At 44.7% G+C, this 16963-nt stretch overlaps 1 protein-coding gene across 1 annotated transcript in view; it reads left to right on the top strand.

Moving 5' to 3' along the window:
- STXBP3 (syntaxin binding protein 3) overlaps positions 1–16963 on the top strand; it is a 113531-nt gene that overhangs the window by 77984 nt on the left and 18584 nt on the right. The window contains exons 12-14 of the mRNA XM_030206194.1: positions 4041–4106; positions 14594–14674; positions 15535–15673. Coding sequence (XP_030062054.1) covers positions 4041–4106; positions 14594–14674; positions 15535–15673 — 286 coding nt within the window. The remainder of the gene's footprint in view (positions 1–4040; positions 4107–14593; positions 14675–15534; positions 15674–16963) is intronic.

Below are 16963 nucleotides of genomic sequence, written 5' to 3'. Positions count from 1 at the left end.
TCGACACCCAAGTGGGCAGAGTTTTCCTGCCAGACAATCGGATTGTCAAACTTCAGGCTCAGGTGGACCAGTTCCTAGTAGCCTCTCCCCTTCGGGCTTGGGACTATGTGCAGCTGTTGGGCTCTATGACGGCCACGATGGAAGTTGTGCCCTGGGCCAGGGCTCATATGAGACCACTTCAACTCTCTTTGCTGCAGCGCTGGACTCCGATGTCGGAGGATTATGCTGTGCGCCTTCCCTTGGACCCAGCAGTGCGCAAGGCGCTGAGCTGGTGGATGCAGACAGACAAGTTGTCTGCGGGAATGCCTCTGGTGACCCCAGAGTGGATTGTCGTCACGACGGACGCCTCGTTGTTGGGCTGGGGAGCCCACTGCTTGGGAAGGACAGCGCAGGGGCTCTGGTCTCCTGCAGAGGCAAAGTGGTCTATCAACCTCCTGGAACTCAGAGCCATTCGGTTGGCGTTAGGAGTTATGGATCAAGAAAGGGATCTGGGTGTCGTCGTCGATGATACGCTGAAACCTTCTGCTCAGTGTGCTGCTGCAGCTAGGAAAGCGAATAGAATGTTGGGTGTTATTAAGAAGGGTATGGAGTCCAGGTGTGCGGATGTTATAATGCCGTTGTATCGCTCCATGGTGCGACCGCACCTGGAGTATTGTGTTCAGTACTGGTCTCCGTATCTCAAAAAAGATATAGTAGAATTGGAAAAGGTACAGCGAAGGGCGACGAAAATGATAGTGGGGATGGGACGACTTTCCTATGAAGAGAGGCTGAGAAGGCTAGGGCTTTTCAGCTTGGAGAAGAGACGGCTGAGGGGAGATATGATAGAAGTGTATAAAATAATGAGTGGAATGGATCGGGTGGATGTGAAGCGACTGTTCACGCTATCCAAAAATACTAGGACTAGAGGGCATGAGTTGAAGCTACAGTGTGGTAAATTTAAAACGAATCGGAGAAAATTTTTCTTCACCCAACGTGTAATTAGACTCTGGAATTCATTGCCGGAGAACGTGGTACGGGCGGTTAGCTTGACGGAGTTTAAAAAGGGGTTAGATAGATTCCTAAAGGACAAGTCCATAGACCGCTATTAAATGGACTGGAAAAATTCCTCATTTTTAGGTATAACTTGTCTGGAATGTTTTTACGTTTGGGGAGCGTGCCAGGTGCCCTTGACCTGGATTGGCCACTGTCGGTGACAGGATGCTGGGCTAGATGGACCTTTGGTCTTTCCCAGTATGGCACTACTTATGTACTTATGTACTTATGGCGCTTTTGGAGTTCATCCCGGTACTGGTGCTGAAGCCTGTACGGGTCCTGTCGGACAATGCCACGGCTGTGGCCTATGTCAACCGCCAGGGAGGTACCAAGAGCGCCCCTCTAGCCAAGGAGGCTATGAATCTTTGCCAGTGGGCGGAAGCGAACCTGGAGCAGCTTTCAGCGGCCCACATTGCCGGAGTCATGAATGTCAAGGCGGACTTTCTCAGTCGCCATACCTTGGAGCCCGGAGAGTGGCAGCTATCTGCTCAGGCGTTCTTGGACATCACGAAGCGCTGGGGCCAGCCGAGCCTAGATCTGATGGCGTCATTGGCCAATTGCCAAGTGCCGCGTTTTTTCAGCAGAGGACGGGACCCTCGATCCCTGGGAGTAGATGCTCTTCTCCAACAGTGGCCGACACAAGAGCTCCTCTATGTGTTCCTGCCCTGGCCCATGTTGGGCAGGGTGCTAGACCGGGTGGCAAAGCATCCCGGCAGGGTAATCCTGGTGAGTCCGGATTGGCCCAGGCGTCCCTGGTATGCGGACTTGATCAGGCTCTCAGTCGACGATCCTCTGCGGCTGCCAGTGGAGCAGGGCCTGTTACATCAGGGTCCCGTGGTGATGGAGGATCCCTCCCCCTTTGGTCTTACGGCCTGGCTATTGAGCGGCAGCGTCTGAGGAAGAGGGGCTTCTCAGACAAGGTCATCGCCACTATGCTGAGAGCGCGGAAGCGCTCTACTTCTACTGCTTACGCCAGGGTTTGGCGTATCTTTGCAGCGTGGTGTGAAGCAGGCTCACTTTCTCCCTTCACTGCTCCAATTTCTTCAGTGTTGGCGTTCCTGCAAGAAGGTCTGGAGAAAGGCCTGTCGCTCAGTTCCCTTAAAGTCCAGGTAGCGGCTCTGGCTTGCTTCAGGGGCCGCCTGAAGGGTGCTTCCCTGGCTTCGCAGCCAGATGTGGTGCGCTTTCTCAAGGGAGTTAATCACCTGCGCCCTCCTCTGCACTCAGTGGTGCCTGCGTGGAATCTCAACCTGGTGCTAAGAGCATTGCAGAAGCCGCCTTTTGAACCCTTGTCGAGGGCATCTCTGAAAGACCTGACGTTGAAAGCAGTCTTTTTGGTGGCTATCACTTCAGCCAGAAGAGTTTCCGAGCTCCAGGCGCTCTCATGTCGAGAGCCTTTTCTGCAGTTCACTGAGGCAGGAGTGACTATTCGCACAGTGCCTTCCTTCCTGCCCAAGATTGTTTCTCGCTTCCATGTGAATCAGCAGCTCTGTCTCCCTTCCTTTCGTAGGGAGGACTACCCAGAGGAGTACTCTGCTCTTAAATATCTGGATGTGAGACGAGTCATCATCAGATACTTGGAAGTGGCCAATGATTTCCGGAAATCGGATCATCTGTTTGTCCTGTTTGCAGGTCCTCGTAAGGGTCTGCAGGCTGCTAAGCCTACAGTGGCAAGATGGGTCAAGGAAGCCATTGCAGCGGCTTATGTGGCCGCGGGGAAGGTGCCGCCTATCCAGCTGAAGGCTCACTCCACGAGAGCTCAGGCGGCCTCGATGGCAGAGGCCGGATCCGTCTCCTTGGAAGAGATATGCAAGGCGGCAACTTGGGCTTCGGCTCATACATTCTCCAAGCATTACCGTTTGACTGTGGCTGCACGGGCGGAGGCCCGGTTTGGAGCTTCAGTGTTGAGGTCAGGGATTTCAATGTCCCGCCCTGGGTGAGTACTGCTTCGGTACATCCCACCAGTCTATGGATTGATCAGCTTGATGATATGGAAGGTAAAATTATGTATAATCATACCTGATAATTTTCTTTCCATTAATCATAGCTGATCAATCCATAGCCCCTCCCAGATATCTGTACTGTTTTTATTCTGGTTGCATTTCAGGTTCAAGTTTAGTCTTCAGTTACTTCAGAAAGACTTCGTGTTCAAGTTTTTTCACTTGGATTCTTCAAGAGTTAAGACGAGTTTGTGTTACAGTGAGCTGCTGCATTCCTCTCCCCTCCGTTTTACGGGGCTGGATTGAGACTTAAAATTCTGCCGGCACTCCCTCCCGCTTCGTGCGGCTGTAGGGCAGCTTTGTACCCCTCCCGCTTCGGCGGTGTTAGGGTCAGTCAGCTCCTCCCGCGGTTGCGGTTGCAGGATAAGCCAGATCCCCCCGCATCGGCGGGTGTGGTGTCCCTCCCCCGCTCCGCGGGGATGAGCTGGACGGATTCCCCTCCCCCACTTGTGTGGGGATGAGCTGGGTTAATTCCCCTCCCCCGTTTCGGCGGTGGTGAGCTGGGCAGAGTGTCCCTTCGTGGGTGTAATTCTCTAAGTGCTGAGTCCTGCGGATGGAGCTTTGATATCGACATACTGAGGAGTTTCCGGCAGCACATGACCACATATAGGGAGGCAAAAGTTTGCTCTCTATCTCCACCTGCTGGTAGATGGACACAACCCACCAGTCTATGGATTGATCAGCTATGATTAATGGAAAGAAAATTATCAGGTATGATTATACATAATTTTACCTTACTCAAAATATTTTACTTGACACTAGCATGTCTGTTTTAGATGTTCATTTTAGTATTTGATATAATAACTGTAAGTTCTTGGATGTTTAATATATTACTGTGAATATGATTGATACAACCTTGGAACTCTTTGGGAGTATTTGTACTCTTGACGTAATTGACTTCCAAGAACTACACTGCCTGTTATTTTGTTTCTATAACAAAGTTAAGTGAAATATGGTAAATGCAAAATTGGCTGTAAAAATTTGCATTGATATATTATTTTATTTTCACAGTTATCAATAAGCAGTTTGTCTCAGCTGATGAAAAAGATGCCTCATTTTCGAAAGCAGCTCAGCACGGTAATTAATCCCTATTTCTAGTGTAACTTTTGCAGACTACATTGGGCTTCTGGCTGAATGAACATTAAATACTTGTAGGAAAAAAATGGCCATTCATTTTTTTAATAGCTTTTCTTAATTTAAAATTTGTATTCAATGCTTTACCAAAGAACTGAATAAGGTGAATTGCAAGACTAATTAGTCATTTAAGTAATACCCCCCAACTTGTTAATTACACAAGTCATAAAGCGTACTAACAAGGGATGGAAAAAATCTCAGTATATAATCCAGACTAAAGATTTTATATTGAAATTTTGTGTATGGATTATATTACAGTTTGAGACACTACCATTTTTAAGATGTTTATTTAGTGGCATAGTCACACTTCCGGTTTCCTTCAGCAGACATTTCAAAAATCTGTGGTAGTTATATTCGCTGCTGCTCTCCCTCCTATCGCTGTGGCCCAATTGAGGTGACGTCGCTTACTCTCTCCAAATTTAATCAGGAGGATAGCTGGTGCTTTGTGCTGTGGGTACACACCTGAGGAGCAGGATGCCTTCCTTGGAGCATCTCCGAGGGCTTCCTCTTATCTCTTCTTATCCTTGCTATTCTCCACTGCTTGTATTTTCTTGCCATTGCATCTCTTTTTAGCCCCAGAGTACTCATGCCACAGTCTTCTGTCTGCTGTCAGGTGGAACCACATATCTTCAGACATGCTCCGAAGTAAGTCTCCATGTCTCTCCTGGTTCCAATTCTGCGTGCAAGAGCTTGTGTCTCTACTAACCCCTCCCGGTCCTCTTAGGATTGGCCTACTGAATGAATGCTGTCTCCGGACCAAGAAACTGTTTGCCACTGATCTTATCTGAAACCAGAGCCTGCTCTTTTTCTGCATCACTGAGACTGGGCTACAGCCAGGGATAACTGTGCCCCTGGTTGAGGCCTGTTGTCCTAGTTATACCTGTTCCCACTACGGTAGATCTTTCAAACAAGGTGAAGGTGTAGGCTTTCTCAGAACTTCTATCTTGAGTCCCTCCCTGAGCTTTTAACCCCTTATGCTTCTCTGACGGTCGTGTGCTCCACTTTACCTGTGGCTCTGCTTCTTGTTTTATTGCCCTTATTTATAATACCCTACAGTCTACAGTATCCTTCATAGTGGAATTATCTGTTTCTAACTGAATTAGCTGTAACTTGGCTCACATCTATTTATTCGCCAACTAGAGCTTTACAATCAGGTGGCACAAAGATGTTGCAGTTACCTGCTGCCAATTCTTATCTTTTGGCATAGACGAGGTACAGGGTATTTAGCCTTTGTGGTCCATTTGTAATTGGGACTCTTCTGAATTATTTCATTTTTAGAAAGCTGGTGAAACAGCTTTTGTTTTCATGGGCATTTGGAACCCAATTGGTAATCAACCTACTGTTATAGAGTATCTTAGAGAATGTGGGGAGGCTATACATGGTTGTTACTAGTGTATGTTTTATTTAGTATGTCTTATTTGTTTGTATGCTTTATTGTACCCTGCTGAGAACTGTGGATATGCAGGTTAGATATATTTTAAAATAAATAAAATTCTAGGAGCTTTTAACATCAATGTGCTCTCTCAGACCTCTGACTTCCTTTTTTCTTGTCCAGACGTTACTTTTCTCAACACGTTTCCCTTATTCGTTGTAGGCTATACTCTAGATCTGGTCTTTGCCCATTCACTTAGGCCTCCTTTTTACTACTTCTCGATCTGATTTTGTCTTAGTTACTTTTCTGCTATGATGCATTCCCTCTGACCCACCACTTGCTCGCCCATCTTTATACCTATTGCTGTCTTGCTAGTATTTACATATACAAATTGAGTCAGCATGTTGCTGATGGCCCCTCCCTCCCCCCAAAGGACAACTGACTAGATCTTCCACTGTTCACTCTTTCAACAGCTCTAGATGCATTGGATGTATATGCACCCCTTCAGAAACCCCATAAGTCTTCTTCTCTTAGTTTCACACTGGGCTGTGGCTTCTCAGATGCCAGGTCTGGTACACTTAAGGCCTCTGGAGTAAGCATCTGTCACGTAACACCTAAGTGCTACCCATAGCATCTACCCGGGCTAACCCTGCAGCCACATAGAGGGTCTGTCCCAGCACTGCCCAGGCCCACTCGCACCTGCGCATCTGCCCCTACACTGGCATACCCTCCATCCACCACACTGGGTCCTGCTTGCCTCTGGCCGAATCTCCCACCCGCAATTTATTCTTTGGTGGTTTCTAAGAACACTGGGGCCACAATCCCAGGGGTCCAACAGTTCCTAGAAAACACCCGCAGATCGAGAACAGAAACCTCCAGGATTCTTAGTCAGTCCAGGACAACAGAGCTAACAAAGTATTAGGTTTGTTACCATAAAAAAATGTGGAACAGTGAAAGATAAAAAGGTGTAAACCGCAAACAGTAACAGGTAAAATAACAGGAATCAACATTAAAACTAATTAAACACTGTCTTACTACCTAAGTAGTACCTGGGGAGTTCAGGAAAAATAACTGTTCATAGGATTTGAACAGGATCTCAGTGAAGAGGTCTTCACAATCCCAGTCTGAGACTGGAGAAATCCAGCACATTCTGGCTAGATCTTGGGGATCAGGGCCCAGGGCACTAACAATAAGGGGTTTCTAGCCAATGACAGTGCAGGTTACTGTCCATCAGAGGTTTTCCTCTTTCTATGGGGAAGATAAGCTAAGAAGAAAACGGACCGCTGCTACAGCTATAATACAGAGGTCAGACGCCACCTGCTGGCCAAACTAGGGACATGCATTTAAGGGAAAATAGGTGTCATTTAGGCAACAATACAAAACCACAAGCATGAAGTCCCCCATCTTGCCACAGCATCTGCCTTCCTTATCCTTTTGCCTTTTTAAGATAAGATTCATTGAGTAATATAAGGAGATGAGGAAGGCTAAAAAGGTTTCTCTGGGATCTTTGCTTCCTTTGCTAACAAGCTGAAGAAACTTTTCCAACTGTTACATAATCCAGGCACTTACCTCTACTCCTTCGTTATCTCCTACACCATCTTCTCTGTATCCAGGCAGTTGTGCCAAGGGTTGGCTTGCTAAAATATCTTATCTATGCTCATCGTTTGTCTTTTCTTCCCCCATTGCTCTCCATGCTACCCCTCCGAGCATCTTGGATCCTCTCACACTTCTTCTTCCTCTTCTTTCCTGTCTTTTCAACATTGTCTGCTTGTGTCTTCACTCCTATCTTCTCAACATTCTCTGCCTGTAAGTAATTTTCCTATTGCTAGGACTGTTCCAGATACATTATCTTATTGTGATAATGAGTGAGGTATCATGAGTGTTGATGTCTTTGAATAACACTAAATGTTCTTTAGATTCTTGTTCAGTATCAGTTATGAAAACATTTCTGATATTGCAAGTCCAATAACATGTATTGTTAACATATTGTTGACTGATGGCACTCTTTCTTTGGGAATGAAGCAAGCCAGTGTTTTGCCTTTATTAGAGAGTAGTAAGTTAGATTTTCTTAAATTGCTAGGATGTATCTCTTCCATTTCCTGCTAAGGTGTTAGAAAAAAAGGTTTATTACAATTTCAGAAATGTATTGGTAACAATATATTGTTAGATTATTTCCAATTTGGTTTCCGTCCCTATCATGGTACTACTACTACTACTACTACTGAAACGTCATTATCAAGTTTTGATATTAGAAGACAAGGCTTTGATTCAAACTGGACTTTTGTGTTAATACTATTGGACATATATTCTGCCATTGATACTGTAACTCATGTTATACTATTGCAGCAACAGAAAGAACTTGGATTTTCTGCTACTGTTTGAGTCCTTTTTATGTCATTGCTTTCAACAAATGATTAATGTTAAGAGGCATTTCTCCATTTGGTTTGCTCTAAACACAAGTGTCCCTCAAGGTTCAGCATTAGCATCAGTGTTGTTTAATATTTACATGACTCCCATCTGCAAAGAGACAACTCTTGGCTGTTTCTGACTACTCTTGGTGTGCCTTTTAAGATATATGCAGATGATGTACAGTTTTTTTGTAGCAGTTCAGGAGTCTTTGACAAAAACGTTAGTTTGTGTTTCCTCATGAATTACAACTATACTACATTGGATCTCGGTAAAACTGAAATCATGGTATTGTCTCAGTCCATGGATTTCTTTTAATTCCACCTTCAGTTTCTCCCACCTTCAATCAGGGGCGTAGCCAGACCTCGCTGGGAGGGGGGGGGCAGAGCCCAAGGTGGGGGGGCACTGTTTAGTCACCCCCCCCCAGCCGCCGCAGCAGGGCCGTCGAGGGGGGGGGACAGGGGGGACAAAATTCCCGGGGCCCGGGCCTCCAAGGGGGGCCTGGCGCCGCAGTCCCACCAGCCACCGGGCCGGGCCCCTTCCACCCGAACCCCCGCCAGCAGAAGTGCTGTCTTCTGACTCCGGCGTGCACGGCCCATACAGACGCACTCCTCTCAGCTGATCTTCGCTGTACTCTGCAGGGCTTCTGTGGTGGGGGTTTGGGTGGAAGGGGCCCGGCCCGGTGGCGGAGGCGGAGGCGGGTGGGACTGTGGCACCGGGCCCCCCTCAGGGGGGGAGCGGCGACAACCTGGGGGGGGGGTGGCAGTGGGGGGCAGGGCCGGGGGCTCGGAGGCGGCCTTGTCCCAGGCCCGGCCCAGTCTCTTGGCGGCCCTGCGCCGCAGCCGCCACATTGGACCCCCCCTTCCGCCACCAACCCCCCCCCCCGCTGTCGCCCCCCCAGCCGCCGCAGCTGCCGCCACATTGGACCCCCCTCCCGCCACCAACCCTCCCCCGCTGCCGTCGCCACCCACCCCGCCGCCGCATCAGATACCTCGTTTGCTGCAGCTGAAGAGAGTCTTCTTTAGTTCAGCGCCGGAGTAGCGCCTTCGTTCAAGGAAGTTCCTGCTGTGATCAGCTGTTTCTGACGCTTATGTGCAGGACGTAAGGCGTCAGAAACAGCTGATCACAGCAGGAACTTCCTTGAACAAGGGCGCTACTCCGGCGCTGAACTAAAGAAGACTCTCTTCGGCTGCAGCAAACGAGGTATCTGATGCGGCGGCGGGGGAGGGGGGTTCAAGGGGATCGTCACCAGGGGGGCAGGGCTAAATCTATGGGGCCCAGGCCCCCTCAGGCCCTACGTAGCTATGCCACTGCCTTCAATTTCTCAGTCTGGCAGGAACAGCTGAAAATAGTGTGCTTTAAGAATGGCCTTAAATTTAGAAAAGGACAATTTGGAATAGAGGTATGGAGGCAGATTATTCCAAAGAAAAGGTGCTAGGAAGAAATAGGCTGAGCCACAGGTGGACTCGTAGTGAGCAGTCTTGGGAAATGGAAGAACCAAACGATGTGAATCCAGGGAGCGTAGTGCACATGAAGGGGTATAAGGAATTGTGACAGAGGAACCCGTACTATATCTATAATGGACAGGCAGCCAGTGCAATTGTGACGGAAGAGGAGAAACATGATCCCAATGCTTAGCATTACATAAGAAGCAAGTGAAGTGTTTAAAGGCAGCGAAGAAGTTAAATAGAGATACTGCAGTAAACAGTGTTACAGTAATCAATACAGGTGATAACAAAGGCATGAATAAGATGTGAATTGCAGGGAAATCAAGAAACCACTTAATGGGGCAGTCTTTTCATGCCCCTTCTCCTTTCACTATTCTCTTCTCTCACCCACACTCCACACCCTCACTTCCCTCACTCTGTCCTTGCATGCCGCTCTGATCTCATTCTCTCTCCACAGCTCCTCCAGTCCCCTCACTCTTACACTGTTCCTTAACGCTCATGGTTAAAAGTGCAATAGCCTAGCCAGAAGCAGAGTAGGAGGATGTGGCTCAAGGTTCTGCACTAATGTTCACGAAGCCTCACAACTTATCTTAAATTATGCAGAATTTTTGATATAATCAACCCATATATTTCCACTGCATAGAACTATAGCAATTTTATCCCCACTTATAGAGACACTCAAGATTATTAATCTGAATTTTCTGGATTATAAAAAGAAATTAAGATGACTATTGGAATCTGTTTCTATAAATTATGAGAAAGTTATGATAAAATTATAACAAGTACATGAGTTTAAAAAGTTGTAGAGTTTAAGAATGATATTGGACTGGTGATGAAATAAGGTGTTCCACCTACTTTCACAATAGGGGTCACCCCCCAGTGGAAGATCACCTCTGACAGTCCATCAAACTATAACATATAATTGCTATAGTTCTATGAAGTGGAAATATATATGTTCAAGATACTGCATTGCCATTAGGACAGTAGTATAGCCAGAAGTCAATTTCCAGTGGGCCTAGGGTTGGAATGGGTGGGCCCATGCATTTCTTTTTTGCCCTTCCCCCTCCAAGCATTAAAAATTAATACCTTGGCTGGCAGGGATCACAAAGCCCCACCAGATGAAGACCTCATCTACTAGAACCCCACCTAGGTCATCTGAACACTGTGGAAGTTGGGCAGCATATTCCCAGCCACCAACAGTGGCACACTCCATTCATGCTCAGTTTATGTGCATGACCTGAGCATGCGTGTGGAGTTAGCTGGGAGTGTTCAGACAGCCCAAGGGTTCTAGCAGAGGGAGGCTTGGGGGTCTTCATCAGTTACACTGATAATCGGCCTTCAACACTGTGGACCATAATATCATGCTTAAAAGGCTGTCAGAAACAGATATAAGCAGCACAGTATTTACATAGTTCAAATTCGATTTGAAACACCAATAAAGCAAAGAGGAGTCCCCCACGAAAGAGTTAGGAATGCTGAAGAAATAGAGTAGGGATGTAGGCCAAATCAAACACATTAGTCTCCAGAGGTTGATTGTAGTAGAATATATTTATTTAAAAACTCAGTCTGTTCAGCAACAGCACATCTTTATCTTGGGCACTGAACTGTGGATCCATACTGTCTCCCATTTTATTTAATATCTACCTCAAGCCTCTGGCTGAGCTGCTTCAAACTGACTGCCTGTCTAACCACAACTCAGAAATGGGCAAGAATCAACAAATTGTCCCTGAACCCAAGCAAAACAGAGATTCTTTGGGTACCTAACACAAGTGGACAAATATCTGACTTCAAAATACCTTTTGGGAAGTATGAACTCCCACTAAAGTCACAGGTTAGGAATCTTGGAATACTGCTAGACTCATCACTCACTCTGATCCCACAAATTCAAACAACCTTTATGGTTAAATCATTTTTATTGACATATAATGCTTGATAAAATACAATCAAGGTTGGTAATCGTTAAGACACTAATACAACAAGCAACTAGCAGTAACTTTGTCAACGCCAAATATTTTCGTTTATCACCCTCCCCCCTCCCCCCCTTCCCTTCCCCAGACACAAGCTGTCCTATCAGTTATCCGGGTGGAATCTCTCGTTCCAGCCCTTCTAATTTAGAATCTTGCTTCTTGCCAGGGGCTGTAATGTGTCCCAAAAGTTCTCCCACGTTCTCTGAAACCGCTTGCCCTCCTCCGTAGACAAATCCAGATAACCACGTCTCTCTAGTTTCAAAAGTTCAATCATTTGTATTCTCCAGGATCCAATGGTGGGAGCTCTAATGTTGCGCCAATGTTGCAAAACTACCTTCTTTCCCATCAGCATCGCTCTCTGTAGGAAGGATAGGAAGCCCGATGGAGCCGGTTTGACGTATTTATATTCTCCAAAAAGCATCAGAGGGTGTCTCTGTACTGTGCGTCCCCAGTATCTCTTAATCTCTCTCAAGATTTGCGTCCACAGTTGCAAGATATGTGGGCAGTACCAAAACATATGAGCGAGTTTGGCCAGAGATTGCTCACACCATGGGCAAGTACCAGTTCCACCAAAGCCGGCCCTCTTCGCTCTATCCGGGGAGATGTATAGCCTTAGAGCAAATTTATACTGCATTTCCCAATGTCGGGTAAAGATGGAAGACTTCTGAATGGAAGTAATAAAATTGCTCAATGTCTCCTCTGTTACTTCTGTTAACAGGTCTCTAGCCCAGCGTTGGGCACTGGCTCTAAAATCTATGTTCTCAGTCGAGTCTTGTAGGGATCTGTGATGATATTTTAGGGGCACCACTGTTTGCGCCCCCAAAGTCAGATCAGAACCCAGTGTATCCTGAACATCTTCACTTAGGTTCGACCAGCCTAGGGATCTGATGTAGTGTCGAACCTGAAGGTAGGCAAAGCGGTCCGACTCCTTGAGCTTAAACTCTGTTTGTAATTCCATGAATGGTTTGGTCTCACCCTCCTCAGAGACCAGCTGATAAACATAGTGGATCCCCAGTTTTCTCCAGCGACCAAAGGTCTTCGAGGAAGTGCCCTCTGGAAAATCAGGGTTGTGAAACAAAGGCAGGAAAGGTGTTGCCATCCAATCAAAGTGATATCTTTTACAGAGCCATTTCCATGCTGCTCTCGCTGTGGCCACTAGTGGATTTTTCCCCAGCCCCCCAGAGAGCGCTCTACTTGGCGCGTGTAGCACCCATCCCAAGTGTGCAGCTGGGGACATCCTCATCTCTAATTTGGTAGCTGAAAAATGATGGTGACCTGTCAGCCAGTCCCTAATATGTCTCATGGAACAAGCAGTTACTAAATAGCGGATGTTTAATAATCCCATCCCCCCCTGTAGCTTCGGCTTCTGGATGATATGTAGTGGGAGCCTAGGCCTTTTCTGATTCCACAGGAATTTTTGTATGAGTCTATGTAACTCTTTTTCCTCTCTCCTTCTCAAGTAGATTGGCAACACTTGAAACTTATATAACCACTTAGGGATTATTATCATGTTTACCAATCCCACTCTGCCCGTTAATGAAAGCGGGCAAGAACTCCAAAGTTGTAACAATCTCTTTGTGGTATTTAATAAGGGGCGCACGTTCCTATCATATAACGCCTCCATTTCTATTGGGATAGTAACTCCTAAGTAACAAAAGTGTTGGTTCGCCCAGGGAATCGGGTCAAACAACCTTTAAAAATTGTCTCTCACTTGCAGCAACTATGAAATCTCTCTCCATATATTGAAAATATGAATCTGATCACAATGATCCATGCCATGATAACATCACAACCTGTACACTGGGCAAACCAGAAAGAGTTAGCATCAGCTCCAACTAATTCAGAATGCGGCAGCACAACTAATAGAAGGCACCCTTCCTGCAAAACCTACACTGGCTACCAGTACCTTACAGGTCTAAATTTAAAACTTTGATTTTCAAGGTCCTCAGACAAAATGGGCCAGAGTACTTAAAAAATATAGTAACCCTTCACTTGCCTTTGAGACCTCTAAGGTCCTGTCAAGGAGCATCACTATCTGTACCCCCATCAAAAGAAATTGTATGATGTGCTACCCGCCAGTGTGCCTTCTCAGGAGTAGCCCTCAGGTTCTGGAACTTACTCCCAAAGGGGCTGCGTCTAACTCGAGACTACTTCTACTTCAGGAAGCAGGTGAAAGCCCGGCTCGTCTCCCAAGTCTTTAATATAATATAGTATTCCACACCTGGACTAGCTTGCTACACACACTGTAACTGTATAAAGAACTTGACTTGTGTTTAGTCACCAATCTGTTTATCCCAACTGACTCTGTACTACCCATCTTGTCGCCATCTATGTATCTGCACTTGGCCCCTCGGCTACATAAAGGGGCCCTTTTACTAAGGTGCAGTAGGCCTACCACACACTAAAAGGGCACTACTCCAGGACAAGCTGAGGCCTAAATCCAAAATGGGTGGGCCCCTGCCATCTGGGCCCATCCATGGCTACGCCACTACACCAGGATTACACCATACCATGTCATTCCTCCACTTCCTTTCCCCCCTTTTTAGAGAGACAGGACAAGTGCTGAGATTGCACCATGCTGCTGCTCCACAGCTCTACCGCTCCCCCCCCCCCCCCCCCAGTAAAATAACATAAAAGAATACAATAAATATCAAACAAAATATTAAATTCTGCAGGAAGGGCCAAATTTTGCAGCCCTTCTCATGCCATGAAGCTGTGGGTAGGTGGGAGCCCTAGGTGTGCTGGCAGATGATGAGTTAAAGTGCAAAGTATGTGCATTGTAAAACAGGTCAGCTTCTGGCTTGACTTTTGAAGGAATTTCTAAGGGAAGATCGAAACCATAAGACAAAATGCATGGGCTCCCATTATGACAAAGCTTATTATCACAAATAAGGGGGTTTGTTTTTGCACCTGAATTCCAGTGGAGATGATTTTGAGAGAGAAAATTGCTATTCAGTACAACTATGATTTCTTGTAAAAGTTTGGTATAGAGAGAGTCCCCTGTTCATCACGATGTACTTCAGCATCCAGATATCTTCATTACCAGTCTAGACAAAAAGCTCTGCGTTTCTTGACCTCTGATTTAAGCACCTTTCCCATAAATCTGAAGTATCTAAAAGGCAGAAATAATCTAAAAGCCAGTAATTTTAATTTTTACTCATTCTAATGTCTTATTCCGATGGTATTTTATGATGAGAAATTAGACTGCTTTTTTTTTTACAATTTATTTTTTCACAGCAAACGCTCCACCTGAATATTGCTGAAAATTGTATGAAGAAATTCCAGAGTCATGTAGAAAAACTTTGCAAAAGTGAACAAGTATGTAGACATTCTAGTAGAAAGCGATTTTATTCTGTTTTTATTGCTCAGCAATAAAGAATCCCATTTTTCTCTCTTCGCATTATAAGCTAAAAAGGCTGGCACTGATTTTGTGGTATGTACAGCTCTTTTCTTGTTTCGCTGTTGTCCCTTTATTTGCATTCTCCCTCCTGTATTATCTGTCATCTTTCAATATGTATCTGCAAAACATTCATCTTAAAGAGCCTGTGACTAGTGTTTCATGTCGTGAAAAGAATGACTAGGTTCTTTTCACTTATTGCTTGTCAACAGTCACACACTAAAATCTGTTTTGTCTGTAAGAATGTCTTCTTAGTTAATTTATTACAGGGCTAAAATTTAGTGGTGACAAATGACTGAATAGTTGACATGTACTTTTCTTAGGAGAGAACTATTAGAGCACACAAAAAAGTGCCTGGATCCTGTTGTTTCAAGTAGCAAATTGCTATTTTTCATCTGACTCTGGTGGCAACTGGGTCACTTGCAGTTTTTCCTAAATTTGAGCTCTGAGGATCAGAATACAGCAGTGTCTTATGTTACATAATTGTTCTATTCTATAATAATAAGTACATATTTTTTGTCTTAAGGGCACTCTGGGACAGAGTGTCTTTCATCTCCTGTGTGTTTTTAAAAATTCTTGCTGTTTTATTGGTACATGTTCTCATTTTTTAAATTTAATGTTTTAGTCGCAGTGCAAACCATATCAACATTTACACTCTCTGATCAATGTTAATGTTGTAGCCAATAATATGAACACTGTATCTTTGTAGTGGTCCAATACAGATAATTCAACCCCCCTCCATCATTCCTCTCTGTCCCCCCACCCCGACATCATTATATAGGATTTAGCTCTTGGGACTGATGCAGAAGGACAGAAGGTTAAAGACTTTATGAGAGTTCTTCTTCCGGTTCTACTCAACAAAAGTTTTGCTGGTTATGATAAAATAAGAGCTATCCTGCTTTACATATTTAGTATGAATGGTAAGGAAACATTACATTTTTCAGCATACTTTCTAAACTTAATGTTGGCAATGTTTTTATTCTAACCTGCATCAGTGTAAGAAGGCAGAATTTAGATAATCTGTTAGTTAATGAAGTGCATCTTGGGCAACCCTTCTTGTATATCTAGAACATGTACCAACCCCACATTTTCCTGTTAAGACAGTAAAATCTTTTACTTTAAATTCATTTTAGCCTTTTTTTAAACTATGTTTTACAAACCATAAAGTACATTATTCTACTGTAGAAAGGACAGACGGATCACAAAAACAATACTCAAATAATTTTTTTAAACCCACAAAAAAGTTTAATAGTGGACTAGAGAATAGATAATAGTATAAAAGTTTGCTTGTAAAAATGTAATTACTAAGTAATATGATGTTCAATATTACCTATCTTTTCTGAATCAAATTTATTCTTGTTTAAAATTGTGAAATTGATAAAAATAAAAAACCCACAAAAAAGAAACAGGAAATAAAAATAATCCCCAATTTGTCCTCAGAAATCCTGGAGCTAGGAATAGCCACAGAAAGAAAAAGAAGTGAAAAGAAAATTTTCTTAATATATTCTTGAGTGGTCCAAGAAATAGTAGAAAAAAAAGTCAGGTCTTTTGCCCCATAAACAAGGAAGACCTTTTCCTAAGGTAGAAATGCATAATCTCAATCAGAATGAAAAACAAAGATAACTAGCAAAGTGGATCTCTGAGTCACAACTTTGACCAAAGTTTCTAAAATAGCAGTCAAATCTATACTACATTTTACACAGTCCCCAAATCAGGCAAAACTCTATTCTTAAGGTCCCTAGAGGAGAGACACTTTATTGGTAAATTTAAAAAATCTTCCTAAATATGAGGATCCCCTCATCCAGAACTCAATACCTCCTTCAAATAACTTTTAAAAAGGTCTGTCAGTGACCTAGAGGAGATTTCTAGAATATGCAAATTTAAGTTACAAGTAACATTATCCAGATTATGATGTGCAATTGTCTTGTCCTAGACCAGATTTAGCTGAACAGCTAATAATTGGTCTAGTCTCAATTTTTGTCCAAACACTGAGGGGTCCTTTTACTAAGGTGCACTGAAAAATGGGCTGCGCTAGTATAGGTGCATGTTTTGGGTGTGCGCAGATTGATTTTTGAACGCACCTGTAAAAAAGACCTTTTAAAATTTTTTGCCAAAAATGGATGTGCGGCAAAATAAAAATTGGCACGCGTCCATTTTAGGTCTGAGACCTTACCTCCGCCCATTGACTTAGCGGTAAGGTCTCACGCAGT

This window comes from Microcaecilia unicolor, chromosome 6, assembly GCF_901765095.1.
Source record: "Microcaecilia unicolor chromosome 6, aMicUni1.1, whole genome shotgun sequence".
NCBI classification, from domain to species: domain Eukaryota; kingdom Metazoa; phylum Chordata; class Amphibia; order Gymnophiona; family Siphonopidae; genus Microcaecilia; species Microcaecilia unicolor.
Note: the sequence above shows the minus strand (reverse complement) of the source record. Positions and strands in the feature narration are given on the sequence as shown.